Here is a 24,869-nt window from a genome sequence, read left to right as displayed (position 1 = left end):
GAGTATATCTTTTCAAACTTCCCATCAGCCTCCAATGCTTCAAGACAATCAATGTACTTTTTTGAGGGCCATGAGATTTGCAATGGTTCTAAAGCATTTTACTTTGGAGTCAAGAAGTAAGTGGCTAATTTTAAGTCGCAGGTTCAAATCCCCCCCCAAAAACTTATGTCCAGTGTCACAAAAGATGCTAGCTCAAAAAAAATCCCCAACTGCTAAATGCCAAAAAAGTGCTGAGCAAGTCTAAATTTGGAACAATGGGGAAATGTTCTAATGTCATCCCAACAAATCTCGAAGGGATAAAAAGCAAGAAAACAACAAATCCTCAAGGGCCAAATTAAAGAAAAAATACACCGGACGTCTCAGGATGCTGAATCTTAATTTCAAAACTATTTGGAAACAGTACGAGTATGTTAACAATGTGTAATTGAACCAACCCGAATCGATCTGCAGATGATAAAAATGCTATATACAATATCAAAGTCACGAAGTTTAACACATAACTAAAGGCATGAAGAAAAGACATCTGAATTATATTTATTTATCAGGATGAATATGTAGACAAATTTACAACAACTCCTATAGTTCCATAATGGCAAATTGTAAATATAGGAACATAGATGAGCTGGTTATTATAGATCAAAACTTAAATTAAATAAAATGCAGTGAAATTGAATGATATGTTTTCAAGGTGGGACCCTCATCTGCTAATGAAGCAGACCTTACCATGTATTACGTACCTTAAATTCAACAGACAAAGAAGAAAGTACGGTATGAACAAAAATCCGCCCAGTCCCAAAATCTTATTAAATTGTTCTTGAAACATGTCTAGAGTAAACACTTCCTATGTCATTTTAATTTTTGTTATTATCTCAAACCATTTCGTCAAGAGAGCTCTTCAAATATAAGTAGTTTTCGTAAGAAAATAACGCTTTGACGTGATGACGTCGTCAACTTGGCGTTATCGAATTTCAACGTTTTAATCCCGATACAGCGCCAAACAAAAAATTTTGAAGTGAAAAAAAAGTTATAGCTTACTCTTCTGTTCCATTCTTAAAATGTGGAGCGAGTTTAAATTTCGCTTAATATAAAAATTAATTTTCTTTAGTGGAAGTATTGTTGGTCATTGATTTTGCTACTTTTTGCGAGAAAACGATTCATCAAGAAATTCAACGGAACATTTATAGCTTGAATTAGTCCATTATTCCAATTTTTGCTCACGGTGAAATCTTCAAGTTCCGAATGAACATATATCTTTCTTTTATTCAGTTAGATTGTGTGTGTGAGGGTGTGTGTGTGTGTGTACAGAATAAGTTTGTAAATAGAAAATTAACACGAGGACATACATCATAGATATACGAAGTAACTGCATGCGACATTGTTCGTGTATTATTATGATGGTTCTAAATGAAGACGGCTATCTTAATTTGACTTTTGTTGATGACATGTATATAAATTAACCTAAGACAATTTTCAGTTGTGTTTTTTTTTCAATACACATGTATACAAGAACATCTTTTTTTTTTACAAAAAAAACACGTCAGGATATTTAAATCTCATTGGCGTCGGGAGCAAATTGAAAGTGGTGGTGGTGGTGGTGGGGGGGGGGGGGGGGGGGGCTAGGCGTAAAAAAATGTTATACATTCAAAAGAACCTGACAAGCAAAAAAAAAAAAAAATAAATAAAATAAAAAAGGAAATGTGCATTGGCCAAACACGAAAATCTTATTTCGTTTGTGAGGTGTGTGTGTGTGTGTGTGTGGGGGGGGGGATAGATTTGAACTTCAGCACCAAAATTTTTTCCAAACACCAACACTTTCCCCAATTATTTAAGCCTGTACTGCAACATGTCTGTGGGGAGGGGGGATAACCCTACGCAGCAGCGTCCGATGTCTATACTAAGCCTATCTTTGAAAAAAAAAGTGGGGCCCGCACTGTTCCGACGTCTATATGGATCTCTGTAAAAGCATGCAAAAACATTCCAAATTTAAATTCCACATTTAAATAATTAGCATTGTAAATTCCCCCTCTGACAAGTTGCGTTCAATCATTAATCCACCCTTATGATAGGATTTTCAGCATTATTGAATCACACGTTATGCACATACTTTAATTGCAGACTAATCTGTCATCATGTTTATTAAATGCAAATATATCTAACCTTAGTATTTTTATCGACTTGCGTTTAATTTTTTTTTACAGATCTTTGTTTATGCTCCGAAATTCGGAGCGAAAACGACATCTTATTTTAATCAGATTGCCCTTGATGGCAAATAAGGGCGTCTTCGTATACGAGTGAAAAATTCGCGAGAGGTTAAACATCGATATATCATTAGTGCTTTAAAATTAAAATGCGGGATATACATTATTCAGAGTTATATAACACTTGTAAATCTCTTTTTGTATAATTCTGATTAGAAACATAAATTCACACGAATAAGTTGTCATTTTAATTTGATTTAATGGAGGATGTAAATTCAATCTAAATTTTTAAGCTATATATGGCATATCTGAGCTAAAAAAAAATACGCGATTAAGTGTAGATTAAGATAATATTTGCTATCTACGTTCAAATAATTTGTTTTTCATGAATTTGAACTTTAATATTCCCAAGTTTCAGTGGGTTAAATTGACTTTCAACTGCGTCTGATATTTTTTTATCCAATCCGGAAATAAATGTATATATACATGTATTATTGCTTTAAATCTCGGATATCCATGAAACGTGATTGATTTATATTGTGTAAATTACAGGAATTCAGATCTTTATATAAAGCTACAAAATAAATACAAATATCTTTTTAGTTTATTTTGTCTGCACGCCATTTATGACTTTAAAGCAATTATTCTCAGGATTTAATGAATATAAATGTTCTTTGTGAACCATGCATCTTAATCAAACATTTTTTCACAGCACTTATTTCAATGAATGTAAACTTGAAACTATACCTTTACAAGATGATGATGAAAACTTTTATAATGGATAAGGGTTAATAATAGCTAAGTTTATTAAACGTTCACTTTTTGATATCAAAGGGAGCAGTGAGTCGGAAATGTGTTACAGCTCTTTTCCCCAGACAAAAAAAAAAAAACCAAAAAAAAAAAAAACCAAAAAAAAAAAAAAAAAAAAAAAAAAAACATGATGAAAATTGGGACTGATCAGGAGTGGCAATATATCAATAAGGGCCGCCACGCTATGCATATTTTGCTTTGCAAGGTACCGATAAAGATGACCCGCGTATTTTTTTTTATAATAATTGTTTCAACGAACCCCTCTCATCCAAAATGCCCCCCCCCCCCCAAAAAAAAAAAAAAAAAAAAGAAAACAAACAAACAAAACAAAAACATGTGTTTGATTTTTTCTTGTTTACTTATGTCGCTTCTTAACTCCGTCGTCTTTTGACGTTTTGGGATCCCTGACAGATACATGTAATTAATTACAATCATTTTTGTTTATGTAGCAATTTTTATTTAAAAGAAAGACACCATGTGAAAAAATAGGCCTTTTTTCGTTAATTCATCGTGGGATATAAACATCTCTTAAAATGTAGATTGGTGCATTCAAAATTTTATCGAGATGGCACAATAAGCAACAAATACAGAGCGTGAAATTAGATATTAACATTTTCGAGTAGGCCTATCGTTTTTTATATTAATTTTCCATCTGGCTGCGGGAAGGATATATTTTAAAATCTATCCGAACGTTTGTGCCGTATATATGTACGTATACATGTGCGTTTGTATCAGAATGCTACCATGTATGGCCTCGGAATATTGATAAATTTGAACAGATTTTTCAAAGGATTATAATATTTTATATAGTGTTTTGAATAAAAAAATGAATGATAGGAAAATCAAACAAGATCTATTGTGACGTCATCTTTGCGTTATTACGTAATTTATTCACATCTGCTGATGGTAGCTATGAACTCTCTCATTTCCAAAATAAAATTATACCGTTGGCATAAATAAGAAGCCGGTTTTCTCCTTCTGTGCTAATTAATACGATTCAATTGATTTTTTTTTCTTTAGCGTTTTCTTTGGCTCTTTATCCTTATCGGAAATATTTGTCAGATGCAGGTTAGGCCTACACATCGCAGGGCCATCGTCATCTGCCTTATTATCCTAGCATATTTTCCAGTTTGTATGCTATTTTTTTGAAAAACATGGAACATGAATATATTGCCGATGCATGAAGTATTTCTTAATAACATTTTTTAATGAATTATGGTAACATAATTTCACATGAATAAAATTACACCTCTCAATGAACTTTCAATCCGCCACCGGAAATAGTAATATAAAGTCAAAATAAACATACTGCACATTCCTCGAGCAAAATCTTATCCCTGTTTTCATCAGTCTTTCATCAAAATGTTTTGAAATATATGTGTTTAATTTTGCTCGAGGAATGTGCAGTATGTCAATTTTATAAATATTTGTTGAAAAAAGTGGAAAAACTAGCAATTTCCGGAAAAAAACGGATCTTTAAACGTGTTGTGTACGTCTAAATAACGGAGTGTGGAAATTTTGCTTCGCATATTTCAAAACTACCAATCTTCTAGTACATGCACAGAGTTTTTATAATTTGGCAAACCTATTTATTAAATTGCAGAAAATAGTGGGCCTCTGTATAATAGGTAACGTACTTAATTCTTTGTTTGTTTGTTGTTTAATGTCCCTTCGAAAATGTATTCACTCACATAGAGACGCTAAGACACCTAAAAAAGACACTTAATTATAGTCCTGGTATATTTTATTAACGAATTGTTTTAAGAGTAAAGAATTCTAATTAGCTAAAGGCATAAGATTGAGACGTCGCCATTGTTTTATGAAGAAGTAACTCTCTGTAATCACAACAGAGTGCTATTTTGATTCCAACAAATGCTTGAAAATCACAGAACAATGTCGGCTGTTCTGATAAAAACTGATTTTGATGAAATTTTATTTTATAAAATTGGTTAACAATAAAAAAATATTTGAATCATCTTATTTATAAAAGTTACATTGAAATCAGACCAAAACTGTAGGTGAAGTAGCATTTTGAAACATTGTTTACAGACAGACGGACGACGGACTCATTACTGTCCCACAAGCTCTTCTGGTCTCTGACCAGTAGCGCTAAAACCTGTAAATAGAGGTAGATTGTTTGGTAAGCCCGCACGTAAGGTTCCTGACACCATATCAAGAAAGAACGAAAAGTGCTCGTAAGACATTTTGATACCGGTATTTATTTCTCTGCAATTTTTTTTCTAAAATAGAAGAATAATGGAAACGAGAAGCGTTTTTCAGAGGTAAAACTCCCCAAAGATTTCCATTAAAAATTTAAATATGATTTCCTAGTCGAAATATTTTTTTTTAATTAGAACTGACGCAATATAAAAAATTAATTAAAATCAATTCAATATCAACCAATGATAAAATTTGCGGGAATTTTTTTCTATGTACAAGAACAATTTCTGCAACAATGAGACATTCCCGTATATGGCCTTTTTCCTTATAACTCTTAAATCTGAATTGAAACAAATTATATTAAGGAAATATCTAATCAGTAATTGTATAGAACTTCATAAAGAACGGGAAACTAAAGCTATAACCAATCAAAATGCAAACCTCAAATAAAGGTTTAAGAAGAATTGGAAGCTTGCGTCCACCAGGACTTCTTGCTTCTTCACATTGCTTTGGGAAGGATTGTTTTTTAAATCTACAGGTAAATCCTCCGTTATCTCTTTTAATTGCTTGTTTGATGCTTTCAATAGTTCAAAAGTGCGTTTTTTAAATTTCTTTTTACGGTGTGTGGAAGGAAATTTACATATAATGGTATCTTGATACATTTATTGTCTTTTCTTGTTTTTTTTTTAACTTGATGAAAAAGAATTAGAGCATATCTACGAGGGGTGATCAAAAAGTTCGCAAACTAATAGAATAACTTCCATACAAGAAACAATATTTGGTTTTAATGTTGATTATATTTTAAATTAATCCTCCCCGATTTTAATGCACATCAACCACCGTTCTGCGCATGCGCGAATCACGTGATATTGGCGGTCACGTGACCCCCTCCGTAGTGTTCTGTCACAAAAGTTAAAGATTTTTCCGGTTTTTATATTTCTTTCCATGTGAAGTAAGGAGTCAATCCTTACGTCGCGGGTTCGAATCCCACTGTGGGACGTGGAGACCGGTCCTTCGGATGAGACCGTATAAACCGAGGCCCCGTGTCGCAGTAGGTGCTGGCAATAAAGAGATCCCTTACTGCTCAAAGGCCCTGAGTGCCGAGCATAGGACAAAATTTGTAGCCCTCCACCGGCAAGTGGTGGCGTCTCAATATGAGTGAAAAATTCTCGCGAGGGACGTTAAACAGTATCCAACAATCAATCAATCTTTCCATGTGAGTTAATTTTTATGACAAGAACAGTTAATTTGTCAGACATGGTCATATCTCGGCAACAGAATGGGTGGATAATAACATCCTTTCCAAAAATAAGCATTGCGACCACTAAAACACAAATCTTCCGTCTCAGGAGAGGTCTTTATTCAAGGTGGATAGAGAATGGGTGCATCCTTTTTATCATATCTAATATGTTTAAAATCTAAAGTAAACGATATCTTAGGTATTTAATACTTATATCATTGTTCAAATATTCAACTATTTTTCAAAGTGCTAATTGGAGGTCTTTGATAGCAAATTGCTTAATTAAAAATACATATCTTTTCAAACTTGCTTTCACTGGGCAAGATGACAAGTATCATTTTTAACCATCAGCCTTCCTTCACTAAAACGATTAATCCAATCATTAATTGAATCTATAGGAACTCATTTATGTAAATAAACTGTGTACAAATTATTATGTGATACTGTAGAGGGATTTCTAAGATATTACAATAAATTGTACAGTCGGTTGTTGAACGAGTTCGACCGAGACAAACATTTTTCGTCACAAGTGTCCTCATTAGTGACGTCATTTACACATTGTGACGTCACAAACAAGGAGAAAAACTTATTTCAGCATATGCTATTTATAGACCTTGTGTATGGCTATGTGGGTACCGAATTTCATTCTAATGATGTTAAGGTAGGTAAATACTATTAGAAATAACTGTCAAAGAGTTTATTTTTTCTCTCTAATAACTGAAACAACTCTTTAACCAACAAAGAAACCCATAAAACATGTACCTTTGCAGGATTATTTTCATACTACGTGCTAGAGAGCACATATACCCCAAACTTCAAATGCCAATTTTTAACACAAGAAGAAAACATTTCATATTTTATTCAAGTATGCAGCAAAGCACAATGTTTTGTGCTATAATCCATCCAATCTAATAGATAATCAATTACAAAGAGAATTGTTTGAGCAATTCAATTAAAAACATGTAACATTTAACATTTATATTGCTCACATCCATCAGAAAAAAACCCACATAATAGCATTATTTTGAAAAATTCCAAAATTTATATTGTTTACATGCCACTTTTTCTTTAAAAACATCTAGAATAATATCTAAGGTTACCAAAAACACATATTTTATCATGGTTGACCAGAGATATTTTATTAAATCATATCTTGAATACCCCTACCCCCATTTCGGTAATAGCATATTTTACCATTATATTTTACAAACTTTGAAAAATATTAAAATGTAACAAATAGATCCATTCTCAGAATGAAATACAAATGGAATATTAAAAAATACTGAAATTTTGGTCCTTCTAAACACTTAGAACACATATAGTTTGGGGGGGGGACCCTTCCCTGTTTTACATTTTTTCCCGTACAAGTACAAAATTCTTTTTACAATTTATAATCTCATACATATTAAAAGAACTGATGTAGTGTAACAAAAAATATATGTAGATTCTAGCAAGTATAGCTCATAAACATATAATTTTGTTGTATAAAAATACATGTACTTATTTCGAACTATAAAGAGTTCAAATACTCAACAACTTTGCCAATGATTTTCTGCGACTTTGTTATTCTTGGTGTCTTTGAACCAGATACAACCTCACTAAAGACAGTCTGAATCCCACTATGGGTGTCACGCTTATGTAAAAGTTTAAGCTTGTTTAGGCTTAGATTGTTAGCTGTAAGCCTGTTAGAGATCAGTGTAGATACTATGTTGCCTTGTACCAATGGAACTAATGAGGACTTTACACTGTAATAATTCATGGTAAATATATCTGAACCTTCACATTTGAATGCTAAATTTGACTCGTACAGTTCGCGTAAACTACAAACATCAGATAGAGCATTGTGTGCATCATAACTTTTCCCAAGACACAATCTGACTAAGGTTTCTTGCTTAAAATTCCCCATTGTTTTCCTGTCGGAAACTTTCTTTGCAAGTTTATGTGTATCTAAAAAACCTAAAACATTTTCAACAAATTGTTTAAGTAAACCATGTCTCTGCAAATGATATTGGAGAATTGGAAGATCACAGTTTTGAATATTGTGTCCAACAATGACTGGTTTTGATTCACAATCTCTAACAAAGTCTACAAACTGGGTCAAACCATCGACTTGACTCGTTGAAGGCACAGGTTCTCCATGAAGAATGAGCTGTCCCTTGTCATATCTGAGACCTGTTGCAGCCGATGCTTCCTTACAGATTGGTACACTGGGGTTCAGATAAACATTGATTGACCTATCTTCACAAACTGCAGCAATCTGTACGATGTCAGATGTTCTACCTGAAAGCAAAATTATACATGTTTATTTGATACCAAACCTGAAAATTGAAGTATTGATATTTGTTAGTAAAGGTTAAAAAGGTAAAGTGGGAAAAAATCTTACTAAGTCCGGTAGTTTCAAAATCAAAATACATGAAGCAGCTGCTCTCTGGAGAAATTATAAGGGGTTCTTGATCAATGTTATCAAGATCAACATCCTCCTCAAGACCAATATCTGATTTGTATGATTGTCCTGTGACAAAGAGAATTCAAGTGAATAATACTGAAATTCCAACAGCAATGGCTTCTCTAAATGTGTGAACAATAAACAATAAATTAAAGTAAAATGTTACACTGATTCAGTTCTATTTTAACTGAAACTGTACCTTCTAGAACATTCCTCGCTGCTTCTTTAGACAATCTGGCGGCTTTTAATTCCAATCGACGTCTCTTGGTGGACGGTAAACTCTGCATGAGACGTTTCCGTTTGAGCTTGTTGGCAAGTCTGATGGTATGCTTCATTGTGAAATTGCCAGGTGACAATGCCATTTTCTTGTTCAGCTGTAAGATATAATTTATGTTTTAGTAAATATTTTCATTTTGTGATTGTTCCATATTCATATAAAATGGTAAATTGGTTAATAAGAATAGGGATAAATTTTGAATGTAAATTTCTTAAGAAATCCATCCTCTAGGTACTTTATGTACATGTTTATGCAGATAAACATGATTGTAAACATCTTACTAAAGACTATTTGTTTTTATAATTTACAACATTTATTGTGGAAAACTATTAAAATCAAAAATATACTTTAAGAACACTAAATACAAATGCAAATAACATTTTATGGTTTGCCATAAAAAAGAAAGAAAACATAACACATAACAACAAACTGTAATGAAAAACAAATTTCAAAAATGATCAACTTGAAACTTTCAACACATTTTTCTACCTCTGATATGTAACCGTAACCCATATTCTTTTGGCAAACAGTAGCTGAGAGTCTAGCATGTAGACTCTCTGAACCTCCATAAAACCTACCAACACATTTTTTGGACTTTGAATCTCGCATTTCAGACTCAATTGTTAAGATCATATTCAGAACTGTTGTTCTAAACAGGAAGAAATAACCAAAGTACTTACAATCTTTTTGGGGCTTTAGTGGAGACCATATGGTTAAAGTTCTCATTGACTTGGGTGGATCCCATCATGGCCAGCTCCTCTGACTTACAGCAGTATTTCTTGAATAAAGCTTCTAAAGCTTCTCGGAGTAAGGTGCAGGATAGATGCTTTCCATATGGCAAATTTCGAGGCTTATAGTCAGTCTTTTTACTGTGACACCAAGTTCCACAGCATTCGTGTTCACCTTAAAAAAAAAGATCTGGTTAAAATGTTTTCATTCTTCATTCCTAATCTTCATTCCTAATTTTGTAATGACTTCTATATTGTTGATACTCTTACCATATAAATGTGGAACAATTTTGCCAAGTTCATTTTCAAGATCTTTAGCCTTGCCCCTGTTTTGCTGTACACAATACGTAAAACATCTAAAACAGAAGGAAAAAGACACTTATTTTTAAAAATAATAAGCCATAACATTTATAATTATGTGTAACAAGTTTTTTTGGACTACAGTTGACCAAGGGATATTGTACTGAAATATTACACTTCAGAAACACAAACCTTTCAATGTGACTTCTAAGTTTTTGATTTTTCAAAACTTTATGGGTGTTGGCAAGCTCAATCAAAGCTCCAGTAAAACCTTTTCTTGTATGGTTTTTGTCAGCTCTTTTATTAATGGCTGGGTCCACAGTGGCTTTTACGTGAGCAATGGTTGTTGAGTCATTGTCCATGACTAAAGTTCCTATCTGTGAAATACATTGGAAATTTGTACTTCAGTTAAAAAGCAAAGTTTTAAATATACATGTATATTATGGTACTAAACTGTACATCCATATTTGACATTACTGCTGATAAAAATTAAACATTCAATAAAAAGCTACCTTGCACCCTTCATCTTTGATTGCACTCAGCATTTCACAGGCCATGGCCGGCTCCATTGCTTTTGCCGATCCCTGCCAATTCTTTCGGCAGTTGTGTTTTCTGGGTGGAACTCCTTTAGCTGTTGCAGCTGAGCAGATTCTGCATTTTTTACTCTTTGAAGAGAAACTTACTATCTTTTTAGTTTTTTCTCCTACTAGAGATGCGTGACCTGTAACAAGATAAATACTGCTAGCATATAACTACATTTACATGTACATGTATTAGAATATGTAACTCTATATCTCAATCTTTATTGAGGAGGGAGAATCAAAACATGCAACAATAACATTATCACCAGGGCATACCAGTGAGACTATTGTATCCTCTACCAGTACCTCTCTTCTGCCAGGCACCATCAAAAGACACAGTGATGTCTTCATCACTCCTACAAAATGAATAACACAAATGTGCAATTACATGTATTATCAAATATTATTAACATGTAAATTCAAAACATAATTTATATATCAATACAAACAAAATAAATAAAAAAAATTACAGTTTCATTTCTTCTTGAAGAACTTCATTACAACTCTGCCCTGCCATTTCCTCTAAGTGTTTCCCCACCTCTCTTTCTCTGCTTTTAAGACTCTTGTTAGTGATCCCCGGGATATTCAATGCAGCCAGTAATGCATTTACATGAGTAATTCCATAACCACCATTTAGCATACCTAAGAGATTATTACCAGAAATAAAATGAAAATAAAATAATTATTTTACATTTTAACTTCTGTATTATTAGTATTAAATTATTTTTATATGCTTATTTGCAAGTCTAGATAAAATTTCTAATTTATACCTGCAGCCAGCTTTGTGTTGACATCCCAAGCATATTGCTTCATATCTGCTTTAACCCTATGTTTACTGCCCGTGGGTATGTCGTTAACATGGGCACAACTGGAATGCGTGCACTTTATCTGCAGAACCTGCAATTGACCAAAAGTTAACTGAAAGTGAAGGGGAATGCCGCATCTTTAAAAACGAATTTTTTAGGTACATAGTCATTGACAATATTTAATAAAAATAAATACCTGTCCTAGTCCAAATTTCCTTTCACCTACAGTGTTGACAAGCTGAAGTGCATTCCCACACATAACGCAATCTCTTTTCAAATTATCAACAAGAGTGCCGAGTTCTACAATCCGTCTACCGACACTCCATGAACTCTCTGCACTTTCTGCACTTTGACCATTAACGGTTCGTAGGACAGGGGAAGAATCATTTTCCAAGCACGGAGCATCATTTTTGGCATCTAATATTTACAAAATAAATGAATCTAATGATCGAATCTTTTGATACGTATTCCAACTGTCAAAAATAGAGCAGAACGCTCGCACAATACAGACACTTAGTACTTACCATGTTTACCTCGTAAGGCATGGGCTTCTCTTGCTTTCTTTAGCCCCTCAAGTCTGCGCAGGAACGAAGCTTTCCTGAATGTCCCTTTTTCAGACCGGGGCATCGTTGCATTTGTTTTCAATCGCATGAATTTTATGTTAAAACAAACCACCGAAAAATTTGCGCCAAGTCCAAGTGATAACCGGAAGTCTGATGTCGGTGTATAAAATTTAAAACCGGAAACGAAAAAGTATGGCCTTGCCTTAAAAATTTATAAAAGTTGATGGTTTTTAGAATTCGTTCTCCTAAGAACTGGAATATAAAACAAGGACTTGAAAATTTTTAGTAATATTTCAATGAAAAAACAAATATAGACAAATCACATTCAGTATAGGTTTACAGGTGAAAACAAATTTTAGAATATATTACATTGGTGCTAAAAGTGTAATATAAACTTAAGAAAAATATACCAAGCCAGGTAAATTTTATTAGGAAAACCTAAATGGTAAAAATCAGCCTATGTGAAATTGCTAATTTTTTTGTCATTTTGATCTTCCTCTTATACAATTACCTTAGATATAAAAGCTTAAGCTGCTATCTTCTCAGAACCTCAGTTCTCTCCAAATCCTGTATATGAAAAATATTGTATTTAATCTGAGTAAATTAAGATTAAATAATCAAGTTGTTTTTAATTTTTTATGGTGAAATTTATTAACTAGACTTTTGTAAGTGTGTAAAACTTGCCAAAGTGTATGATTTAGGGATCTTTAAACAAAGATACTTATTTTCAGATTTCTCTTAAAGAAAACAAAGGCCATGCGTGATTTCGCCACCTTAACCCTCGTCTGCTGCCTGATTTTAGTCAGTGTCTTCGAACACGGTAAGCCAGATTACAGTGTAGAAGCATTTTAACAACAGTTTACAAGATGTGATTGTAAAACTCTATGCACCCGGCGGCAAACAAAAAAAGCTTTTTTTAGCATACAGATCACGGTCATGATCACAAGGTCATTGACCTTGTCATTTGAAAGAACTTGATTATATAGTGGAGCATGCTCACCAAATATGAATTCTCTATCTTTTATGGTTCGAACGTTAAGGCGAAGGTACAAAAAAGTTTTTTAGCATACAGGTCACAGTCAAGGTCACAGTCATTGACCTTGATGCCATTTAAAAGAACTTAATTAGTGGAGTTTGTACACAAAATATATAGTCTCTATCTCTTATGGTTCAAAATTTATGGCGAAGGTGGTATGAAAAAGCTATTTTAGCAAACAGGTGACAGTCAAATTCACAAAGGTCATCGACCTTGGTGTCATTTGAAAGGTATTAATTAGTGGAATAAGCAAAACAAATATGAAATTGAAGTTTCGATCTCTAATGGTCAAAAAAAGAAGGGTGAAGCTTCAAAAATGCAATTTTTAGCATATTTGTGAGAGACGAGATCAGCAGGTCATTGAGCTTGGTGTCATTTGAAAGAACTGTAATAATAATAATTGTGCTTTATTTAAAGAAGGTAACCTGGTTACAACACAGTACTATTCTTCCTCGTGGCCTTCTATTATTCAAACTATATAAAATTGTTCAATCGAACATATATACACTGTACATGAAAAATGATAAGCTCATTATTAAAGTTAATAATCAGATGTTATGTACCAATTAATGAAAATATAAGACAATGAAATCATTGTAAGTCAATATACAAAGGTTACTTAGTTGATAATAATGACAAGGATATCTATAATAATAAAAATTAGACGTTGGGTAATTATAACTATTTTCCAAATTCTTTCTGAAAACAGGTAAAAATGGTGATCATTTAATATGTAATGGTAGGCTATTCCATAAATGTACGCCTGAAGAGAGTTTGTAAATAGAATTGTTCGATGCTTTTGTTATCGAGATTGTAGTTTAATTCTGAACGCAATGAGTAGGAATCAGAGCTATGAAAAATAAGAAGATCCTGGATATTAACATGGCTTATACCATAGAAAGTTTTATACAAAAGAATACATTTATGAAACGTCACTAACTCAAATGCATTTAACCATCCTAGTTTTTCAAACAAAGGCTTTGATGATTGATCAGGAGCTGCATCAAGAATAATTCTAGCAGCCCGTTTCTGAAGTTGATGAATTCTCTCAATGTTAGATTTGGACGCATTATCCTAGACTGTAAGACAACAGGTTATTGAAGGCAAAATGTAGAGTTTTCTGGTACTTAATGGCAGAAACTTCTTAATTTTAGGGATCGTAAATAACTTGTTTCTTAAGGATTTACAAACTGTATCAAATGACACTTACATGTATACTGAAGAGATTGATCTAACTGAATAACTGAAGAGTTGTTCAACTTCAACATTTTCCAAGGTTTTGCCAGAAATTTTTGCATCAAGTCCTGGGTCTTGATTTTTTTGGTTGTGAACACATAAGCATACATTTTGATTTGTCCGTGTTCAGAATCATTTGATTCTGTAAACACCGGTTTTCAATTTCACATAAATCAGGATTTAAATTGTTTCAATATTATGTACATTGCTGTTAGGTAAATGCAGAGTTGCATCGTCTGCGAACATATCGATATAAGAATAATTTACACATTAAGGAAGATCATTTATATACAATAAAAATAAGAGTGGACCTAAAGTAGATCCCTGTGGAACCTCTGCTGTGATAGGTAAAATATCGGAAGATCATGTGCCAATTCTAACACTTTGGGTCCTTTCACTGAAATAAGACTGAAACCACTTAATTGTAATTGGATCAAAATTATATTGTCTTAATTTCTCTATTAAAATATCATGGCTGGCTAAATCAAATGGCTTCCTAAAATCTAGAAAGGCTATACCAATGAAATTTCCTTGGTCCACTGCTTGTAGCCAGTTATCAGCTAAGTTTGGTTAGTGCTGTTTTGCAAGAGTGGAATTCCCTGAAACCAGACTGTGAGCTCATAATAAGGTCAAAGGTCAAAGGCTTTAGTGAATTAACATACTTAATTATCTAGGTGTTTTTCAAATGTTTTTGACAAAGTTGATAAGATAGATATTGGGCGGTAGTTGATTGGATCACTTTTGTCAACCTTTTTTATGGGGGTGACTTTAGCATGTTTCAGCTGGGAAAGGAAGATGCTATTAGTATTGCTAGTATTAATGAAATGAGTAACGGGTTTAGATATTACATTCGTAGAAAGTTTTTTAAAGACGGGGACCAATGAAGTCAACACCTGCTGATTTATTAATGTCAAGAGAGCGTAGCATAGTTAAGACATCGTCCGGACTTAAAGGAAGGAAGCTAAACACTTTTATCATTTAGTTTGGACTTCATCAATTCTTTTAACTTTTGAGAATTAAAGCTATGATTTTGTGTTTTAGTTACGATGCATTGTAAATCGCCAATTTCTGATCCATTGTCTTTAATAAGAATGGGAGAATATTTTTGACCTAGAAGATAAATGGTTGAGATAGTTTCACAATTCCCTAGGATTAGAGCTATTCTCAATTGATGTTTTGTAATAAGTCCATTTTGCATTATTAATCAAAAATTAACTTTATTTCTCCAATGTCGAAAGTTATCAAAGTCTTTATGTTGATGATAGTAATCTCATAATTGTCTAACATCATTAATTTCTTGTGTTAAGGAGACTAGCTGGTCAACAAATTAGTTTTTTTTATCAACCACCAGATATAACTTAAAATTTTGGATATGATTTCTTAAGCTGTCAACTAGCATTTGGCGAAGAAAAAATTCATAAATTTTAAAATTTGATCATTTTATTATATCTCTACATGGAGCTCTTCTAAAGGAGATCAAAATAGTCTAAAAATAGCCTCTTTAACCAATTTGGAGACTCGGTTTTTACACGTTTAGATTTTAACTAAGCATGCTCATTGAGAATGGTACATGTATTAAACATGCTGTAGAAGATTTCCAATATATCTTTAGGGTTGTGTAAATTTGTAAGAGAATTAAAATTGGCACTTTGTAAATTAGAAAGAAAGCCTTCCTCATAAAAATTCTTAAAATCTCTGTATTGAATTTCAGTGTGTTTTCCATTACGCTGCATGGTGTTAGATCTCGTTGCATGGTGTTAGATCTACGCGTTGCACAAATAGGATAATAGTCAGAGATAGCTATGGGTGGTACTTGGATTTCACAGATGTTATCAGGTTGGGTAGTGTAATAAAAATGATCAATAAGGGTAGATGAGGTGTTAGTAATTCTAGTAGGTGTAGTATTAGTTAAGAAAGTCCAAATTCTTCTAGTGCAAATGTCCTAGACTGAGGGGGGTCTTTAAGCAGATCTACATTAAAGTCATCTGTAAGTATGATTTCTTGGTCATCACAGCAGGGGGCACAGTTCATCTCCCTCGCTAGGTCCTCCACCAAGCAGGAGAGTGCAGATGGTGGGCGGTATGCAGAACAAAATATAGGTTTTTGTCCCCCGCTTTCGCGAAAGCGAGGGGACATTAAATCTCATTCGTCGGTCCGTCTGTCGGTCCGTCAGTCTGTCCGTCCGTACGGCGCGCGCGCGCGCGCGCGCGCGCGCGCGCGCGCGCGCGCGCGCGCGCGCGCGCGCGCGCGCGCGCGCGCGCGCGCGCGCGCGCGCGCGCGCGCGCGCGCGCGCGCGCGCGCGCGCGCGCGCGCGCGCGCGCGCGCGCGCGCGCGCGCGTATCGCGCGCGCGCGCGCGCGCGCGCGCGCGCGCGCGCGCGCGCGCGCGCGCGCGCGCGCGCGCGCGCGCGCGCGCGCGCGCGCGCGCGCGCGTTTGCGCGCGCTTTTTCAATAGCGCGCCGGCGCGCGCGCGCGCGCGCGCGCGCGCGCGCGCGCGCGCGCGCGCCGCCTACGGCCCAAGTCAATTTCAAAAGTTAATATATTCGATAAATTTTTAATATTTTTTATAATTTAGCGCGCGCGCGCGCGCGCGCGCGCGCGCGCGCGCGCGCGCGCGCGCGCGCGCGCGCGCGCGCGCGCGCGCGCGCGCGCGCGCGCGGCGACGCGCGCGCGCGCGCGCGCGCCGTCCGTCACAAAAACTTTAACCTTGCCCATAACTTTTGATTTAGTGGAGCTATAATTTTCATATTTCATATGTGTATTCCTTGTGATAAGACCTTTCTTCGGGTACCACCAAATTTGACCTTTTGACCTTGACCTTGGAGTTTCAACTACTTTTACTAAAAAATTCCAAACTTTTACTTTGGCCATAACTTTTGAATGGCAGGTACTAAGACTTTCATATTTCACATATTTATTCTTTGTGACAAGACCTTTCAATGAATACCAACAACTTTGACCTTTTGACCTTGACCTTGGAAATTTACGTACTTACGAAAAAACTATATCCTTGACCATAATTTTTGAACGGTAAGGGCTACGGCTTTTATACTTCACATATTTTATTCTTGTAAGAAGACCTTTCATTGGATACCAAGAACTTTGACCTTTTGACCTTGACCTTGGAGTTTTAACTACTTTTTTAAAATGATAACCTTGGTCACAACTTTTGAACGGTAGATACAAGGACTTTTATATTTCACACATGTATTCTTTGAGGCAACACCTTTCATTGGATACCAACAACTTTGACCTTTGGACCTTGGAGATTAACGTACTTCTGAAAAAACTTTAACCTTGACCATAACTTTTAAACGGTAAGGGCTAGGGCTTTTGTACTTCACATATGTAATCCTTGTAAGAAGACCTTTCATTGCATGCCAAGAACTTTGACCCTTTGACCTTGACGTTCTAACTACTTTTCAAAAACGTTAACCTTGGTCACAACTTTTAAACGGTAGAAACTAGGACTTTCATATTTTAAATATATGTATTCTTTATGGCAAGACCTTTCATAGGATACCAAAAACTGACCTATTGACCTTGACCTTAAAAATGATATCTTGCCCACAAAGATACCGAAAGCGGGGGACCACAATTCTTTGAATTTGCTTGTGTGTTCTTTAAATTGATTTCTAACCATATTGTCTCAATATTAGTAATTTTTAAATTTTTTCGACGTTTATAGGATAAATTATTTGAGATAAAAATAATTATTTCACCGCCTGCCTTATTAGTGGAGTATGCAAACAAAATATTAAATCTCTATCTTTCATGGTTCACTAGATACAGCGAATGTTAAAGATTGCAGACAATTTCTTTAGAGCAAAAAGGTCACAGTAAAGGTCACAAGATCATTCACTTTGGTGTCATATGAAAGAACTCTACTAGTGGAGTATGCATACTAAATATGAAGTCTCTATCTTTCATGGTTCAAAAGTTATGACAAAGGTTAAAGTTTGCAGGCAAACAGGACAAGAACAATATACGCCCCCGATCTATCTATCCGTGCGCATAATAAAAACAATCAGTGATGTTTCGCTTTTATTTAAAAGTGGAGAAGGCAATCGGAAAGAGGGACAGCGTATGATGAAGAAACTAACATTAAACAACATAAATGTGCAAACACGAATATCATTCTTCGGGGTTTGTTAGTTCCAATGCAATATATGGTGTGAAACATATGGAGATAAGGAACAGCTTTCAAGTCCATAAATCCAAAAAACAATACAAAAGGAGTAGCGCAAACATGGGCCTAAATAACATACAAAACATCAGAGGTGGGAGTCGCCCACGTGGCGCAGTGGTTAGAGCGTCTGCTCTAGAGTCGCGAAGTAAGGAGTCAATCCTTACGTCGCGGGTTCGAATCCCACTGTGGGACGTGGAGACCGGTCCTTCGGATGAGACCGTATAAACCGAGGCCCCGTGTCGCAGTAGGTGCTGGCACGAAAAAGATCCCTCACTGCTCAAAGGCCCTGAGTGCCAAGCATAGGACAAAATTTGTAGCCCTCCACCGGCAAGTGGTGGCGTCTCCATATGATTGAAAAATTCTCGAGAGGGACATTAAACAACATACAATCAATCAATCTGAGGTGGGATCAGGTGCCATGGAGGAATGAACATCTACTTCCGACCGGTCCGACTCGCCATGTACTTTTTCTCATGACCGGGTAAAAAAATTTCGTACACTGACCAAATGTTTTATTTTATAGTTTTAAAGATCATCATTACACATGATTTTACCTATGTTAGATGGGTGGGGACCAACCATTAATGAATAGTCTCTACATCTATAACAAAATTTATCATGCTCAATTTCTTTGACTGTCACCTGGTAAATTCAAAAATTAAAATCTGGCATAAAGTAAAACGGAAGGTGGAAAAAGGTATTGACTAGCCTAAGTTTAATTCTATTTGCTTGACTATCCAATTTTTTTTTAATTTTAATGTTTGAAAAACAAGAATGACTATATGTACGTATTAATTTCAACCTTAATGCTGCTGGAATAATCTGTTATCTTTTTTGATTAGCTGAAGCGCAAAGCTGCGGCCAACTGACGACTTGTACCTCCGCCTTAACCATTGCGGTCAACGGAGCAGGCCAGGATAAAAGCAAACTTTGCAGGTAGGTGATATTGTTTTGAAAAATGGACTGAAAAATGTTTGAAGATTTTTATGTTTCAATTTTAAGAATGATGATAATACAGATCTATAATAAAATGGATTCCAAATTATTCGGGACGGATTTTTGTTAGAAATAATGCGAAAATAAATTTCTAAAGTATAAAGAAATTCGTAATTTTCTTGTTTAAAAATTTTTCCCTTCTTTAGCAATGAAAAAAATTATTATTCATCTAATTCTTGTAAAACTATTAATGAAAAATCAAAATATATCCTGTTAAATTTATTCAGTTCGCTTATTAAATCATGTAAACATGGTCTAAATTGTTATCATACCAGTTCTAGCAAGAGGATGCTCTTTATTGTTTTGTCGCAGTTTTCTCTGTATATATTCACGTCTTATATAGATCCCTGAAATTTATGCTACCAATTTTTGTTTAGTCTGCCATTTCATCTGACATGAGAGTTTATATTCAGATCTAAAAATGAAATGTAAATAATGCATTGCAAAATGGTGCAGGGTTGCCATGACAAATGAAGGTGATAAAATACTAATTACCTTCAAATTATATCTTTCATTGTTTTTAATCACTCCATAATCTATTATTGAAAATTATCAGTATATGAATTCCTTTAAACATTAGAGTTGCTCTACTAGCTCTTCCTTTAGCAAAGACCAACACATGCATTCTGCTACAAATATATAAAGAAGTCGTTTTATTTCATACATGTATATGATTTGTTTAATTTTTTGCAGAGCCTACAATACTAATCTGAATTGTTTATATAAGGCTGTATCGGACTGTGGTGTGGATGTCAGCACCACAATAACAAATGTCAAAACATATTTGTCTTCGTACGGATGTAAGTAATACAAAATACATCTCTAAACACCAGTCCCCCACCTCTCCCATGTTACGTTTGATGGAGCTTTCAATGTTGAATTGTAACATCTAAACTCAGATTCATAAAAATCAATTGTTTACAATAATATGTGTCCAATAAAAGCTAGAGGTATTGTGAGCAATGAGCTCACTAAATGATCCCCCGCCTCCCATATGGTTATAATGGCAAAGGCCATGCTTTTCCCTGGCCGGTAAACTCAAAATATGTGTTAGATCAAAACGTAAAATAGGAGATGCGCAATGGCAATATGCAAAAAAGATTCTGTGAAAGTTTCATAAAAATTCACTCAGTGGAATAAGAGGAGTTGCGGATAAGAGATGGGTACCCGAAAGCGTAAAAGACAGACGGGCGGACGGACGTATAGACGGACGGACATACCGATTAATATATACCCTCCCGCTTTTCAAGCGAGGGGTATAATAACGAAATCATATTTAAGTGTAAATTACATAAACCCTATATTCAACAAGATAAATAAATTTTCATGACAATGTATGCATAATTACTGATTTAATTTCTGCATTATTTCTGTAAATACTTTCCTCTTGACAAAATGTATATCGGTGATTATTGCTATACTCTTTAAACCATCATTAATATTTCTGTTGTTCTACTTTTTACCAGGTTCCATTTCCGCCGTTAGTTCCACTTCAGGCTGCGGTTCCATGATGTCGCTTCTTAGCTGGCCGTCCCTAACACTCGGGGTTTTTCTTCATAAACTCTTTTGAAAAAGAATTCCACGTATTTGCAAAAAAAAAAATATAAATAAACTAGAATCTTGTTGCCATGGCAACAAATAAGTCTTCCGTTCTTCTAAATCTGTAAAAATTGCTTTTTTCTCTCTGCAAAAAACATAGATATCATATGTACTCTGAAAGGAAAAAAAAACTGCAAAAAGGTCTTTCAGTACTTAAGGTACTTTGATTTTCATGACCAATCTTGTTCTTATGCATTTTGGCACTCATAAGAGTACACGTATATCATAGACAAACCAACGGACGAACGAACACTGTACTCTCATAAACTTCACTGTGTTTATGTTCTGGCACAATTGTGATGGTGTTATAAAAATGTCATGAGCTAAGAAGTTAGTACCACATTGAACGTAAAGTCGTTGATTTTTACAGTAATACTATCGAGATTTGTCAGCAGAAAGATTATTCAACTACAGGAATTATTCAGCAATCGATTAATTGATTATATGTTGTTTAATGTCCCTCTCGAGAATTTTTCACATGGAGAAGCCTCCACTCGCCGGTGGAGACTGCAAAATGTTGTCCTATAATTTGGCTCTAATCTCCATTGAGCATTGAGGAATCTTTTTGAGTCAGTACCATCTGACACACGGGACCTCGATTTAAACGATCTCATCTGACGGACCAGTCTCCTCGTCCCACAACTGAAGTCCATAATACAGATATATGATGCTCTAGCCATGCTTTTGTTTTATTTTTTATTTCTCAAATTTGTTGCATCAGATTTTCTTAAAGATCATACTTCAATAAAAATCATTTCGAACAACTTTATTGCAATGCATACAGCGTCCGGTGATTTTGATTGACAGGTCAATACATGTGCACTTAGTGTAATACTTCTTAAGCAGAAAAAAATATACAGAGAGTGACTATGACGGACTATGAAATCAGAAAATATTTAATAAAGAATGGGTACAACTGATATAGAGCTGATTTTTTGTCTATGTAAATGGATAGGATAATCAGGATTAAAAGGGAATCTTTCTCTCTCTCAGACATGTAAATTTCAGTATCTTGCGTAATGAAAAATCTACTATTATAGAATATGAATTCTGAATACATGTTAATGGTAATTATAACCAAATGTTCCAGATTTAATTGTATAACGAATTTATAATTCAAAGGCTTATAGTTGCAATAATGTCTCCGAATAAAATCAAGAGGGCGGAGGGCTTCAAAAGAATTACATACTCGGTAATTTTATGTTTTATGAATTAAAAGGAAAATACTTAAGGTTGCATGTACATACATATAATTATATAGCATTGCATAAGATTGTGTTCATTCAAATACTTTATCTAACATATCAACAGACCTTTGCAGATGTTTTTGTATCATGTTTTTAGCGTAGCATTATTTCACACAGAAACGCGTAACTTTCAGATAATGTTAACCCTTTGAATACTAGTATTTCACAAAAATCCAAGAATCGCTTTTTCTCATCTTTAATAACTTCTCGGTTATATAAAAGTATAGATCATGTATAATAAATAACACTATAAGACTTTTAATCAATGAAATATACGTGTTAAAACCAAATCCATCTAAAGATTGATTTTCTTTCTTTTAAGTTACAGATATCAATTTATTTCTAAAGGTTTTACACCTTCTCTTCTTTCTCTCAGTCCCCTTTTGAGTACATATAATATTTTAGAATCGAAAATAAAACTCGGATTTCGGGATAATTTCGCATTCAAATTAGAGAATGTCAATTAAGAATATCTTTTTTAAATATAATCATAACAGACCTTACAGATTTACACTACGCTGACAACTTTAAACTATGCATATACTGAAAGCAGTAACCAACGTAATCTTTCATGCAGAAGTGGATATGGAAACTTAAAGTCTAATTAATATTTTTATGTGAAAAGTGTGGATATAGACGTCTGCGACGTCATGGATACTACCTCCGCCTTTATCTCGAAAGTTCTATTCCCACTTACAAGTCAGAGTTATCTATCTTTGCTCATTGTCACTACGTAAATAGAGAAAATGAATTTATTGACGGAACCTTAAATCTCCAAAATGCAGAATCCGATTGAATAAATAAAATGTTTAGTATTTTTGTAGAATAATTTCTATATACATCGCTGTAATGTATACTGCGTACAATATTATTTTCTTCAAAGTGCTTAGTTGACACAGCTCAGAACGGAAATTTTTTTTTAGATATAAATTTGTAAATCAAAAACTTTCAATATACAGACTAACACTACACAGCCAAATTCAAACTAATATGCATTTAGTGAATTAAGTAACATGCAAAAGAGAGAATATTGAATGTGTATATATGTTGATCTGGAGAGCGTAACGTCATCAATACTATTTCCACCTTTATCTCGAAAGTTCTATTCTCATTCACAGGTCAGAGTTATCTTTCTTTGCCCACCTTATACATACAACGTAAATAGAGAAAATTTCGGTACCGAAAATATACAAAATGCGGAATCTGAGTTAGAAACAAATTATATATTTAGTATTTGTAGAAAAATGTCTGTTTTACATAAGAATATCTTGAAAAAATATCTAAAAACAAAAATATCAAAAATTGACCAAAAACAAATTCACTTCCGGTTCGGACAGGAAGTACTGGAAACACACGAAAACAACTTCAAAACAAATAGAATATCATGATCTAATATTCCTGTAAATTTCATATCTTTAACTCAAACCGTTTCCGAGAAAACTGCCGGACAAAAGTCCATTTTAAAATTTGTAAATCGGCCATAACTTCGGACCGGAAGTGAATTTTTCAAAAAAACGGAATTTTATATAAACTTCATATATCAACCTACTTACATGAGAAAAATTGTGAAAATCTATCCAGCCATCTCTGAGTAATTGCGCTCACAAAATTTGGGAGGAGGAATAATAATAATAATAATAATAATAATAATAATAATAAAAAGAAACAATACAAACACTATAAGTCTTCCGTTGTGAACGGAAGACTTAATAAATAATAAGGATCATCAAACATTAGATTTCCACGTTTCTTTGCAGAAAGATATTTATTATTTTAATTAATTCTAAAAAGACTAACAAAGTAATGTCTTGTATTTTTCTGCGTTTTAACATTTAAATCTGATTGTTGTTCATCTTAAATGATTATGTTTAATCTTATCTTTCCTACCTATAGTTTTATTGTTTATAGTCATAGAAATATTTTAATGAAAATTATATTTACAGTTCTTATATGTTTTTTTTTCTTTATCCTTAATTGTGCGAAGGCAAAGATTTCCTTTTTTTGTATTTAGATAACGTTTGCGATCATTTAGATCTACAAAAGCCCATTGGTGACCAGAAATAAGTATCAGATCAAAAGGTAAAATAGAAAATGCACAATGACAATGTGTGTTAAAGAATCTGTGGATGAATCATTAAATTTTAATTAGTACGTGGTGTAATGGGAGTTGCAGATAAAAGATGTGTACCCTTCTCTATTATAGAAAGAATTTCAGTGTCTATATTTTGTGATGAAACCTAAATCCATTTCGAATCAAAACGTCTAAAGCAACTTTGAAAAAAAGATTCTGTGAAAGTATGATTTATTTCAATTCAGTGGTATAAGTGGAGTGGCCGATAAGAAATGTAAGAAATGGGTACTCCTAAGCGTAACAGACGAACAGATATTCCGATAACTATGTACATTCCCACGTAATTTATTCCTCAATAATATTCATTAGATACTGTATAAGCTTCAAA

At 34.2% G+C, this 24,869-nt stretch overlaps 3 protein-coding genes across 3 annotated transcripts; 1 reads left to right on the top strand and 2 right to left on the bottom strand.

Moving 5' to 3' along the window:
- Nucleotides 1-5,627: 5,627 nt before the first annotated feature.
- On the top strand, nt 5,628-21,169 carry LOC134271100 (uncharacterized). The gene is made up of 5 exons (XM_062753353.1): nt 5,628-5,706; nt 12,841-12,929; nt 19,411-19,504; nt 20,258-20,364; nt 21,031-21,169. Exons 2-5 carry the CDS (start codon nt 12,866-12,868, stop codon nt 21,132-21,134), a joined length of 369 nt encoding a protein of 122 aa, XP_062609337.1. The 5' UTR covers nt 5,628-5,706; nt 12,841-12,865; the 3' UTR covers nt 21,135-21,169.
- LOC134271104 (uncharacterized) lies at nt 7,919-9,740 on the bottom strand. The gene is made up of 4 exons (XM_062753358.1): nt 9,621-9,740; nt 9,054-9,228; nt 8,792-8,920; nt 7,919-8,688 (listed from the first exon to the last, which is right to left on the bottom strand). The coding sequence occupies exons 1-4, from the start codon at nt 9,738-9,740 to the stop codon at nt 7,919-7,921; spliced, it is 1,194 nt and encodes a 397-aa protein (XP_062609342.1).
- Nucleotides 9,808-12,311, bottom strand: LOC134271099 (uncharacterized). The gene is made up of 9 exons (XM_062753352.1): nt 12,071-12,311; nt 11,743-11,963; nt 11,511-11,637; nt 11,211-11,382; nt 11,017-11,096; nt 10,672-10,880; nt 10,352-10,536; nt 10,130-10,215; nt 9,808-10,034 (listed from the first exon to the last, which is right to left on the bottom strand). The coding sequence occupies exons 1-9, from the start codon at nt 12,195-12,197 to the stop codon at nt 9,808-9,810; spliced, it is 1,434 nt and encodes a 477-aa protein (XP_062609336.1). The 5' UTR covers nt 12,198-12,311.
- Nucleotides 21,170-24,869: the final 3,700 nt, after the last annotated feature.

The sequence above is a fragment of the Saccostrea cucullata genome, unplaced genomic scaffold (assembly GCF_032062105.1).
Source record: "Saccostrea cucullata isolate Sc308-1 unplaced genomic scaffold, CSIRO_AGI_Scuc_v1 ctg2679, whole genome shotgun sequence".
Classification (NCBI taxonomy): Eukaryota; Metazoa; Mollusca; class Bivalvia; order Ostreida; family Ostreidae; genus Saccostrea; species Saccostrea cuccullata.
Note: the sequence above shows the minus strand (reverse complement) of the source record. Positions and strands in the feature narration are given on the sequence as shown.

Coding starts and splice junctions, on each gene's coding strand:
- LOC134271099 (XM_062753352.1), bottom strand. CDS start 12,197: ATGCGATTGAAAACAAATGCAACGATGCCCCGGTCTGAAAAAGGGACA. Junction 10,537..10,671: donor TCAAAGATGAAGGGTGCAAG/GTAGCTTTTTAT, acceptor TGTATTTCACAG/ATAGGAACTTTAGTCATGGA. Junction 10,216..10,351: donor CTTAGAAGTCACATTGAAAG/GTTTGTGTTTCT, acceptor CTTCTGTTTTAG/ATGTTTTACGTATTGTGTAC.
- LOC134271100 (XM_062753353.1), top strand. CDS start 12,866: ATGCGTGATTTCGCCACCTTAACCCTCGTCTGCTGCCTGATTTTAGTC. Junction 12,930..19,410: donor AGTCAGTGTCTTCGAACACG/GTAAGCCAGATT, acceptor TTTTTTGATTAG/CTGAAGCGCAAAGCTGCGGC. Junction 19,505..20,257: donor GATAAAAGCAAACTTTGCAG/GTAGGTGATATT, acceptor AATTTTTTGCAG/AGCCTACAATACTAATCTGA.
- LOC134271104 (XM_062753358.1), bottom strand. CDS start 9,740: ATGCGAGATTCAAAGTCCAAAAAATGTGTTGGTAGGTTTTATGGAGGT. Junction 8,921..9,053: donor AGCGAGGAATGTTCTAGAAG/GTACAGTTTCAG, acceptor TCTTTGTCACAG/GACAATCATACAAATCAGAT. Junction 8,689..8,791: donor TTTTGAAACTACCGGACTTA/GTAAGATTTTTT, acceptor TTTTGCTTTCAG/GTAGAACATCTGACATCGTA.